Below are 12528 nucleotides of genomic sequence, written 5' to 3'. Positions count from 1 at the left end.
CACCTGTGCTCCCCCAGGCTTAACAACAGAGGCTTCTTTATTACTCAACCCATAGTGCAGCCCAGGTCAGCCAAGGGACTGATGTTCTAAGTGCTGATGACACGCAAGAAGTGAGACAAAGCCCCTGCTCCCTATGTGGTCAGTGACATATAAAGCTAAGATACAGACTGTGAGGGGTTCCCGTGGCCTGCACAGTATTAGATCCACGTGGAAAGCGTCAGGCCGTCGACAAAGCCGTCCCTGTACCCAGACTTCCCCTGGCCATTATTATTTTCCATACATTATTTGACTAGCAAAATAAAAGGTCAACATCATCCACTAATACGACTTCGGCGGCCCCCAGTTAGAGTTAGGATCTTAAAACTCTCCACATACCTTTGACTCTACTTTTCATGTTTTTCTTCAGTACATTTTCCCCACTATCGCCTCCTCCTTCTTGGGCTGCCATCAAAGCAAAGAACTCTTCCAAATTGTCACCTTCCACTTTTGCCAGGCAGAAATTACTGAACTTCAGTGTGCCAGGCCCTTCCAAGAGTATCTAGACAGATTGAGAGTAACCATGTTCAGAACCCGGCGCGTGAGCACCTCCATCAGCGCTCTCATTACCTCACTCAAGGGCCTGGAGCACTGGCTTCCCTGCTTCGTCACAGCTCAGAAAGTCAGATGCTTACATTTTTCAAAAAAGAAGCTAAAGAAAAACAAATCCAATATTTTAATAATAACAGAATCAAATATTAAATTGTCCATTCTCAGATGTATATAATGAACACGTCCTATAACCACAAAGGGAAACCTCAGGCTTTTAAGAACAATGTATGTGGAACAACCTCTACTCTCTAATCCTCAGTAACAGCTGAAGAAAGATTTGAAACCCACCTGCCAGAGGTGTTGTTTATATAATGTATGGGTAAGACTAAGGTTTTGAAGTTAGAGATCTAAGCATGAGCTATAGGCCCACCACTTAGACAATCTAACCTGGAGAATTTACTGAACCTTTCTAAATCTCTCTCCTCACCTATAAAATGAGAAAAATTACTTAACTCTGCAGACCTTGTAAGGAATAGCTGAGGTTATACGTACAAAGGGCTTTGACTAGTGACTGGCATGTGCTAAGTACTCAAGTCTGCCAAAAGAATTTGTGATTGGAGGTTATCTGTTGATCATTGAGACCATGCCAGGAACCTGTGTTCTATTACTTTTAATTTTTTTCTCCAGAGTCATTGAAAATACTTATGGGAAGTTGCAATGAGTCAGCTCGCTTTTTGTTTTAAAAAGCAATTTAAAGTTTGCCCTTAACTTCTAATCACAAATATAAGGATGTCTGTTCAAAGTCCCCAGTGACTTTTAAACCCTTCTGAGCACCAGAATCCCCTGGAGGACTTGTTAGAAGAACTACTAGTCCCTCCCCAGAGTTTCTGATTCAACAGGTCTGGGGTGGGTCCAAGAACCAGCATTTCCAGTGAGTGCCAGGTAACACTAATGTGGCTGGTCCAAGGAACACACTTTGAGAATCAGTGGGAGGGGATCAGCAAATTTTTTTTAAACTGATAAAACTTTCAGACTTTGCCAGCCATGAGGTCTTTGTCCCAAATGTTCAACTCTGCAACCACCAACAATACAGAAACGAAAGGGTGTGGCTGTGTTCCTAAAACTTCACTTACAGGAGTGGGCATCCTGCCCAAACTCTGCCAACCCCAGTTGGAGGCATCACAAGTCAGCCTGAGTTTCCTAGATTATAAGCGGCTGATGCAAGGCCTCGTTACACAACTCCCAGCCTCGGGGCCAAATCCCAACCAGTACCTGTTTCTGCACAGGAGCAAGCTCACAGTGGTTTTACATTTCTAAATGGTTGAAAGAACCACAATAAGATAGTATGTCTTGACATGCGAAAATTATATGAAATTCAAATTTTAACGTTCCGTGAGTCAAGTTTTACTGAAACAAACCACACCTGTGCATTTACGTGCTGCCTGCGGCTGCTCTCAGGGCTGGAGCCAGTCAGCTGGCCGCAGATTTTGGGCAAGTGCATAAATAGTTCAAGCAAGAGTTTTTATTTGTTGCTAGGAGTTTTTATGGAGTGTTTTTTAGGTTTAATTATGTTCTCACTCAGGTGGCTTATAATAATGTTTAACAAGGAAATATTCAACTTTTCGGTTCATTGTGTGCACATTAACAAAGGGACAGGGGCGACTCGGACAAGTAATAAATATAACCCCCAAGAGTGCGGCTTGTAAAGATAGTCACTGGTGCCTGATTGAGGGCACTCTGTGTGCCAGAAAGTGTCCCAGAGGCTTCTCCTAAATATAATATGTAGTCCTTACACTCACCCCGAAACGCCTATCTCCATATCAGAGACAAGAAACTAAGGTGGGGGGACTGCGGGTAACTTGTCCAGGGCACACGGCGCCTAAATGTCAGCGTCAACCATAACTAAGCAGCTAAGCAGGTTTCACAACAACTACACTGATGCACATTTAGTTACAGATAACTAGTTTAACAAAAAACAAAATATTTGATCCATCATATCAGGAATCATACATAAATACTAAAAAATGCCCTTATCGCACTAAGATAACGGCCCGTAGCCGTGCAGTGTAAGAATGAAGAGTCTGACTTTATAGAGCTATTGACCTCATCACTCACCCCCCCTCAGCAATAATCACTCTCAGAGCTGAAAGGAGGGAAACGCTGCATTCCAGAGGACTTCAATAGGTAGCTACATAGGTAGCTAAAATAGTTTCCTTTTATTTAAAAAAAAAGGTGAACTTAAAATTTCAAGATGTTTTATTCCTAAAATTGTATCTAAGATACACAGGCCTTTGAAAAAGCATTGTAAACTGAGACACAAGCAGGTAGGACATGAAAACCTTCATGATTTACCTTCCCAGGAGAAAGGTCACAAAAGAGAATGCCAAGTTGATGAAGATGATGTAATCCAGTAATCAGGTCAATCCCAAATTCTCTCACAACATCTTCTGGGAGGTTTTCATCTTGAGCAATGACCATTTCTAAGGAACCACCTGCAAGTTGATTAAAATTACCGATTTTAACCGCCCAACATTACACAGTGCCTCCAGCAGGTTTCATGCTGGGAGACACTGAGCTTGAAAAAAGTGATCAGACCAGGACCCCTAGGCAGTGTGTTTCCTCTGCAGCCTGTGTTGCAGAGGAAACACACCTGCAAGTGAGCACAAGGGACAAGCGCCCTATGGGAAACCTGTGTCCTCGCTCCAGGCCGGACCAGGAGACTGCCTGCTCAGCCTGGAAGGCTGGCAGCGAGTAAGTGGGTGGGATGAAACAAGAATCACCCCGGTGCTGTGCTTTCTCGCTCCAGCTCACTCAGGAAATGGACAGCTGCAAAACTATGCGGGAAACAAACAGTGCATTTAAATCACGATGCCTAGTATAGTCACATTTGCTTCTATGCAAAGTTAGGTCACATCCTGCAGAGTCCTGCATAGCAAAAAAGACAGTGCCTTTCCTTAACTATGAGAAAATAAAAGCCTTAGTGCACACCACTGATGGAGTAAATAAGGGGCCACAGGCACACATGTGGGGAACTCTATTTCTATATCTTTCCAAGGTCCCAGTCACATCTCTACCACCTAAATGCCAGAAACAAACATTTTGTTTTTAAGGATCAAGATTAAAACAAGAGCCAAGTTCAGAGAAAGTGAAGTCTTAGCTGGCATCTGAGAGCTCACTCAGAATTACTTCGAGAAGATAGGAGGTATTGGGGGTTTTCTTCATTTTGTCTTTGTGGGTGGGGAGCCACTGCAGAGGCATAAATTAAAGGTAGGTTATTGCACTGGTCAGGGGTCAGAAACAGCAGCTGAAGCAGAAAAGTAACACAGAGAAAGTCCCCTGACGACCTCAACAGTGTGCACATCTGTGGAAGTCATTAGACCACAGTACCCTACTGACTCTGAAAACGAAATGAGCCCGGCTGGCGTGGCTCAATGGTTGAGCATCAACCTAGGATCCAGAAGGTGACAGTTCTATTCCGGGTCAGGGCACATGCCCAGGTTTCCCGCTCAATCCCCAGTCGGGGGTGTGCAGAAGGCAGCTGATCAATGACTCTCATCATTGATGTTTCTATCTCTTTCTCTCCCTCTCCCTTTCTCTCTCTGAAATCAATAAAAACATATTTTTAAAAAAAGAAAAAAGAATGAAATGAAAAAATTATTCTATGATTCAGTTTTACAAATTCTAAGTGTCAATAAAACAGGTAAGACTCATAAAGCTAGAAATAGAGTGTACCTTAATATTTAGTGATTCTCTGTTTTACTCAGTGTATAAACAGGTGTACTAACCATGACACCTGTTACATTTATTCCCTGAAGACACTGAAACTAAAAACCCAGATAATATCTGCGTAGTTAGTTACCTCTCTCCCTGTACACAGTACTAGAAAGTTGTATCAAGCAAGAGCTATAGCATGTGATCTCTAATTATCCTTGGTGGTGGGACTTATTGACTCATCTTTGTATGTTTCCACATTGTTTAAGTTTTTATAAAAAGCAAATATTCTGTTCACACAAAAATCACTTTATAAAGCAATAAGCTAATTAATAGCTACCTGACCTAAAACACTGTTTTTATTTAATGGAAAAAGTTGTTTGATAAATTAATTACCACTAAAAATATTTCTAAATTTTTATGCAGGTGGTTTAGTAATATTTTATACCAAAGTAGAGTTAACCCCAAATTGAATTTTACATAAATCTTCCTCTTATCAAACATCTTGGCTCTTTACCCCTCCCTAATATCCATCGAATAATAGATTTTCAAGGTAGCATAGTCAATAGTATCAACACATATTTGCAAAAGAAGAACAAAACCTACATGCTACATTTTTTCAAAACCACATGACATGGCTCACCTGTGCAGAGTTCCACCACCAGCCAGAGGTGATTGCTGGTTTCGTACCATTCGTGAAAAGTTACAATATTCTGGTGTTTGATTTCATGGGTGAGACGGACCTAAAAAAACACACAACATTCACAGTAAAAAAAGTTCTTAAAACCCTTGCACCTAGTAAAAAAACCACCTAAATACACAATAGGGAAGGAAATAAATAAGAAAATAGTGGACGTCATTGGATGGAATTCTTTATGGACATCAAAACGATGGTTATGACGGCTGGTCACACGGAAATATGCTAAGTTAGTGTACAATCTTAACAACGATTTTTTTTTTTTTAAACGTGTGCAATATAGTTTTGTGTATTTGGATAAATATATAATATTGCAAAAGAAATATTATTCATAGGAAAGTGGCCAAAAGGTATACATCAAAAAAGTTATTGTAGCCCTGGCAGGTGTGACTCAGTGGTTAGAGCATCAGCCAGTGCACCAAAGGGTCAAGAATCCGATTCCTGGTCAAGGGCATGAACCTGGGTTGCAGGTTTGATCCCCGGCCCCTATCAGGGTGTATGCAGGAGGCAGCCAATCAATGTGTCTCTCTCACATCAATGTGATGTTTCTTTCTCTCTCTCTCTCTCTCCTCCCTCCCTTTCAGTCTCTCTAAAAATCAATGGAAAAAATATACTCGGGTGAGAATTAACAAAAGAGGAAAAAAAATGGTTAAGATGATAAATTTTGTGTTATGTGTATTTTACCACAATAAACAAAAAAGTTGAGGGGGAAAAGGTTAGGTGTTACCCTGGCCCAAAGTCCTTCCTTTGGAAAGCTTCATAATCATATACTAAAGTTAAAACTAAATGAACTCATTTAGACTGTATTTTCCCTGACTCTTACCAAAACAAGTAAAACTCGCCCTACCCAGTTTGGCTCAGTGGTTCGAGCATCAGCCCAGGGGAATGTGCGGGAGGCACCAATCAATGTGTCACCCAAATATGGATGTTTCTCTCTTCCGCCACCCCCCTTCCATTCTCTCTGAAAAGCAATGGAAAAAATATCCTCAAGTGAGGATTAAAAACAAACAAAACTCTAAGTTGTCAATGACTTGGGTATATTTATCAGTCATTATTCAGGATTGGCAGCACTAAACAGACAGAAGGTCACCCAGTCCAGATTGAGAATGTGGCACTTGCTAGAGTGGTTCAATGGCTTCTGTTTACACACTACTTATTCTATCCAATCATAGCTCTGTCTTTTGCCAGAGGGAGGGAAACATACTTGACTTACCCAGTTCGTTATTTCAGGCCTTTTGGATTTATCAGTGCAAAGAATAGCTACAAAATTTATTGTTCCCTTCCGTCGCCCTTTATAGACAATCGTCTTGCTTCCTCTGCCAATCTCCTCATACAGAATGAAGTTCTCCATCTCTGGGCAAACTTCTCACACTCAGTAAAAGGACAACCTAACAGCATCTCCAGCTCCTAAAATGAAAACAAAAATGACACACATAAATGCAAGCAAGTTGCATGATTAATCATCCTAGGATATTTAATATGTAAATAAACTGAGTAATTCTATAAATTCGTAAGGTTCGCCTACAAGTTAAGTGTTGGACACCAGTGTCTTCGTTTTCGTAGGATGAAAAAACTAAGGGAAAAATAAATAAAGGAAACAATCCACAAACAATATTCAACTTCCTAAAGATCTGAACAAAAATAATGAAAATGACAGCTGTTTCCAACATGAAACAAAAATCAGGCAATGAATGCCATTTCAGCCAACGTATCTTGATACCTTTGAAATTCCATGACTTTAAGATTCTTTTTGATTCAATCTAAGGGCAGTCCTCACCTCAGACTTTCCAACATGAATTTTTTTTAAATGCGTAACCTAAATTGTAAAATAAAACACAAGTACAGAAAAAGCCACAAAAGAAATGCATCGTTTAATTATTATAAGACTTACACTGCTGTAATCACCACCCAGGTCAAGAATAGCACTTTGCAGGCCACCCCAGAAATCCCTCCCTGAGCCCATGGTAAGTAATCACAACTCCTCCCCAAAAGTAATCGCTCTCCTGACTTTCACAGTTATTATTTCCTTGAGTTTCTTCATCGTTTTCAGACCCAAGTGTGTAATCCCAGGCAGTCTAGTCTTGACATTTTCTAAAAACGTGGTGCATCTTTGAAAACTCTTTTAACCTACAAGTTCACCTTAGATACCATCGGAAAAGCCAGAAGCCAGAGCCCATCACACACACAGGCAAATGGGGCATTTAAGATCCAGGGGGCAGGGGTCACAGTCAACAAAACCCAAAACAGACCAGGTGCCGGGGGCACAGGTACAGGCTGGGGCCTCCCCTCAGTCATCCCCACCTTCAGCTCTTCAACTCCCGCTCCAGCAGCACCCGCAATGTCACACCCAGTTTTCGCTAGATTAATTCACAGAGACCAAATTGAGCGTTTGGAATTTATTTCCCCGGCGGCTACGGGGGGCTCATGCCCCAAACAGACTGGCAGCCCCGAACAGTCCTCGCAGGGAGACTATAAAGGCAGAACTGCACCCGGCTGGCACGGAGAGGGGTGCGGGCCTCGCCAAGCCACGCACAGAAGCCGAAACAAGCTTCGTTTAACCCTTACGGTTGGCTATTTCCCGGCACTAGCTTGTAACTGTTTTGTTCAGGGACATAGAACAGGGATGACAGATTAAAAACGAGGGTTACATGCTTCATGATTAAAATAGGAGGGTTCATGCTTCAGCCACACCTAGGAACTCGACAGAGATACAAATTCTGGTCCCCCGTCCCAGACCTACTGAACCTCTGGGATGGGGCCCAGCAATCTGTTGAAACCCGCCCTCGGGGCGCACGCTCAACTCGGCGAGCCGCAGGCCAGGGCCCCGCTCTGCCAGGCACTCGGCCGGAGCCCTCCTCCGCGCTCGGCGGACCGCATTCAGCGCGGCTGCGAGCTGGGTCCGACTACGGGCCGAGGGACCGCGGGAGAGGGAAGGAGAGGGCGCGGACGGGCAGCGCCCCCGCAGACCCGCAGCCTCCATCGCGGGGACGGGGGGCGCTGCGAACCCAGACTCGCGCCCCCGAAGCTGCCCCTCACCTGGTCGCTGGTTGGGGAGGCGACACCGGGCCACCTCTCGGCTCCCTCAAGCGCGCGCCTCTCGGACGCCTGCCCCCCCCCCCCAGGACCGGTCCACTGGCCAAAGGCTGGGGGCGAATCAAGGAAGAAAAGCGGGACGCGCAGAAGCAGCGCGAGGCTGGGCGGGTGCAGCGCCCCTCAGTGTTTGGATTCGCCCACCCCGTCTCCACGGCAGCACGCAGAACGCCAGAAAGAGCGCAGGGTCCTGATTGGCTGGACAGTTTCGGTTCCTATTGGCTGGGGCCTGGAAGTGAGGCTGCTAGGGCGCCTCCCTCAACTCTAAGAGCCTCGCGCCCAGCCTTTGGACGAGTCCACCGACTCTGGATCGGGGAAGGAAGTGCTGGAGGGAGGCGCGGCTCTAGGCGTCAGCGTCCCGCTTCGTGGGCTCAGCACCCCTCCAGGTTTGGATTCGCCCACCCTGTCTCCAGGGCAGCAAGCAGCACGCCGGAAGAAGCTCAGGGTGCTGATTGGCTGAGCCGTTTTGGTTCCTATTGGCTGGAGCCCGGAAGTAGGAGTTGGGACGTGGGGACTGGGGGCTTGAGCCGTCGGAGAGGATCTGCCTGGGCAGCAGGTGCATCGTTGAAGGCTCTGGGGACTGACTGCAGGTGCTCAGGGTGGGCCCTACAATGGGCTTTATGTATTCTAGCTGCTATTAGAGAGAAAAGCATACCTTTACATCAAATCGTCACTGGCTACAAAGTAAAACTATTTAGGAAAAGTCTCATGTATTTATTCTTCTATATGAACTTTAGAAAAACATTGTCATTTCCCTAAAATGAAATTTATTTGACGTTTTGTGGGAATTACGTAAAATTCAGCAATTAATTTGAAGATAAATGACATATCACAACATCCAGGCTTCTTCCGGCCTGGTTGGCTTGGCTGACAGGTGGTCGCTCCGCTCAGGCCTTAGCTCTGATGAGACGTGACAGCCCCGCAGCAGCGGTGCCTGCGGAGCCGGCCGGGGCCTGCAGGGGGCGCTGAGGAGAGAGGTCCCCAGACCCAGAGGCCTGCAGCGGGCCCCTCGGAGCCCCAGCACAGAAGTGACAAGGACAACCTACCTCATGGATGTTTGGCAGATGCACATGTTTTCCAGGGTCCTCAGTCTTGAGGAATTGAGGACACTGCTGCTGTATTGAGGGCGCCCCCTCGCTTCCTTTCTACTTTTCCTTTTCTTAATTTATTATGCATCCTTTGGTTCTAGTTTTGCCCCTCCCCATTATTTTCAGCTTGTAAAGAATGATGTACTTTTCAAGCGGATCGTCAGCAAACACCGGAAAGACTTTGTTTTTTCACCCAGTGGGAGAGCTGCTTTCTCTAAAGTAGGATTTAACTGTTTGATGGTTGCTGTAACTCTCCATTACTCACCGGCCTTAAAGTTTTGACTTTATTATGCTTTATTGTTGTTCACCTCTCTTGACTTGTTTTGTGTTGTTGTTGTTTTTTTAATATGTTTTTACTGATTTTAGAGAGAAAGGGAGAGGATTAGAGATGAAAACATCAATCGGCTGCCCCCTGTGTGCCCCATAGTGGGGATCGAGCCCGAAACATGTGCCCGGACCTGGTATCGAACCGCCGACCTCTTGGTTCGTGGGTGGATGCTCACCCACCGAGCCACGCTTGCTGGGCGGTATGGTTTTTAAGAGCATGCTGTTGCTGCATCTCCTGCTTGACTGGTCCATGTGGGGCGGGTTTGGGAGAAACGAGTAAACTGTTTCCCCACCACACTCCCTTAGCTAACTCAGCTTCACCGAGTTCTTGTACCCCACGTGGAGGTGGAGGTTGTTGGCTTATTTTTTCCTAAGGCCCAGTCATAGAAACAGGAGTCTATTTATATTGGATCACCATAGTGGGTCTATTTATACTGCTAAATGTGATAAATTCAGTGACTCTGGGAGGAAATGTTCTCCTTGCTGATGCTGAGCGCTGCAATATTGTTACTTTTGTTTCCTCCTTCCTTTCTGCCCAGGAAGAGAGGGCCCTCCTCTCCTCCTCAACTCGGCTCCCAGTGTGACATAATCCAGAGTGTCCAAGAAAGCTTCCTTCGAGGCTCCTGGCTTTGCTTGGCCAGTTTCCAGCAGAGTCAGTGCTAAGCACCAACACTGACCATTATGCTTAATAGTCAGGGCGGGAGAGGCGCTGTCTCAATTTGGGTTCCCAAAAGATACACAAGCAATTTATTGGATGATCCCAAGACACATGGGTAGGAGAGCAGAGAAGTGAGACAGGGAAAGAGAGAGAGCCAACGAAGGATGTTTTATCAAGCAAAAACAATGAACTTGATCGTGTGGAGAAAGTTCGGGAGCCAGCCTAAAACATACATTGCCCTAAGGAACAAGGGTACAGGGACTTCTGGAACAAAGTTTTCGATTCTCGGGAATGCCCGGGCCTCTGTACTAAGCAGAGCAGCCTTCAGAGACCAGGGGAGGCAGTTAATAAAAAAGACACACGTGCTGGCAGCGGGTACTGGCTGCACTAGGCCTCTGAGATATGGATGGAGCCCCAGCAGTGTCCCTTGCAATAGGTTTTACCCAGTTCTTAGTATCAAGAAATTATTTCAGATGTCATAGCATGGTGTGACCGTATGATGACGCTTGTCCCTTGCCTGACCATGTGTGCTGGCATCTTTCCTTGGTAACAGACCCCAATCCCTAGTCCTCATAGTCACATGTCCCAGCGGGGCCCGTCATATAACCTCATGCTTCCTTTTGAAGCATGAAGTGAAGTAAAAGCACAAGCCTATCATTTGAACCAATAAAGAAATTTTTCTTATATTTTCAAAATAACACGAAACAGATTGAATAAAAAATATATTCTGTGTGCGTGCCCATTTCTCAGATCCCCTGTGGAAGAAAATGCTAGCTGAGCACCAAGATCTCTGCTCTCCTTCTTCCTGGGGGCTCAACTAGACTACATTTCCCAGCCTCCTTTGCAGTGAAGTGTGGCCATGTGACTAAAACCGCTGCCCAATGAAATTTGAGCCAAGTGATGTGTGCAATCCTGCCAGGCCTGGCTCCTGAAACCTCCCGGGCATGCTCTTCCCTGCTCTTTACCCCAGTCCCTAACTGAGATGACTGTGCCCATGGGTGACCTAAGGTGCCAGAGCCACAATTAGCCCGAGTCCTTTAACGAGAGTATAAAACAGAGCTCCTCTACCAATCTGCAATGGCTCTAGGCTGTTGCTTGAGCAAGAAACAAACCATTGTATTGAGCCTTTACATTTCAGGCTTACTTATTACATCACTTCAGTCCACTCTAACAGACTAACCTGACAACTGCCGTTGGGCATCCGTGGACCCTGGATAAAGAACCCTTGCTCAGGGGGAAATAAAGCAAAATATATATGGACAATACTAGGAAAAAGGCAGCTAGAAGGACATTGGCGACACTTAAAAAGACTTCATGTATCAAGAACTCAGAAAAGCATATGAATTCGAAAAGATTTGTATAGGAGCAACTAAGGGGATTAAAATTGCAAAAGCATTTTTCTGTCAAGATAAACTGAGATTAAGACTCTAGTTTAGAAAGAGAATTAGATGAACTCAAAGTCCATGAGTCAGTCAATAGGATCATCTAACGTAATCTGGAATCCTAGAACTTGGAGATAAGTAGCTGTTTGACAAAATAATCCAGGAGGAACAAATATGCCCTAATCAGGAAGTAATAAAGGACACTCATTTTCCCAAGAATGATACAGTATGTCTTGGAAACAAATAGAATCTAGCAGGGTTCTGATAGATAGTTGCTTCATAATGGGTTGTGGAAGAAACATAAGGATGTTCAGAACATATTCTCAAGAACTTTTAACTTGGATACAGAAAACAAAAATTAGTACATTCCCCACCCCCAACAGAACAATAAAATGTTAAGCAGTGTGCGCACCCAGGGTTAGATGGATCTTTTCTGGGTTCGATTCTGAAGGATTGATCATTCCACAAATATTTATCGAGCAACTAGTATGTTCTTGACACTGCTGAGAATACATCGGCAGTGAACGTGGTGAGCTGTAAATTCTGGGTTAAATTTTGAGGGTAAAACCAACAGGACTCCCTGATAGATTGGATGTGGGTGGTGAAACGAGAAAAGCTAAAAATGATTGCAAGGTTTATGGCCTGAGTATCTGAAATCCAGGAGACTGGAAGAGAAGAGCTTGGGGAAAGACCGGCAGTGCAGTTTGGGGCATAAGGTTGAGAAGCCTATTAGACATCCACGCGGCAGGAAGACCGTTTATATGGGTCTGGAGTTCAGGAGGGAAAGTCCAGGCTGTAGGTATACATTGGGAAGCTATCTGTACGTAGATGGAGTCTAAAGCCTTGAGAGGAACAGCAGATGTGATAAAGAAGTTTTGCTATTAATCCATTTTTTTCTTCTAAGGAATCCATGAGCATTATAAACAAAAGGCTACATGTGTTTCAATGCTAGAATTCCTTTCCCACCCCAATTCTCACCTCTTCAATATTCCCATCTTCCAAGACTGAGGTTGATTCTCTTGAACTTTGCAAGGGGACAAAAGCAAA

General features: G+C 44.7%; 1 protein-coding gene across 1 annotated transcript in view; it reads right to left on the bottom strand.

The window, feature by feature from the left end:
• ULK4 (unc-51 like kinase 4) overlaps positions 1–8010 on the bottom strand; it is a 177535-nt gene extending 169525 nt beyond the window's left edge. Inside the window, exons 1-5 of the mRNA XM_016196088.2 lie at positions 7973–8010; positions 6150–6343; positions 4883–4982; positions 2881–3020; positions 376–538 (exon numbers count right to left, since the gene is read on the bottom strand). Coding sequence (XP_016051574.2) covers positions 376–538; positions 2881–3020; positions 4883–4982; positions 6150–6287 — 541 coding nt within the window. The 5' untranslated portion in view covers positions 6288–6343; positions 7973–8010. The remainder of the gene's footprint in view (positions 1–375; positions 539–2880; positions 3021–4882; positions 4983–6149; positions 6344–7972) is intronic.
• Positions 8011–12528: the final 4518 nt, after the last annotated feature.

The sequence above is a fragment of the Miniopterus natalensis genome, chromosome 15, assembly GCF_054644295.1.
Source record: "Miniopterus natalensis isolate mMinNat1 chromosome 15, mMinNat1.hap1, whole genome shotgun sequence".
Classification (NCBI taxonomy): domain Eukaryota; kingdom Metazoa; phylum Chordata; class Mammalia; order Chiroptera; family Miniopteridae; genus Miniopterus; species Miniopterus natalensis.
The sequence above is the reverse complement of the archived record's forward strand: the minus strand, read 5'-3'. Positions and strand labels throughout refer to the sequence as shown.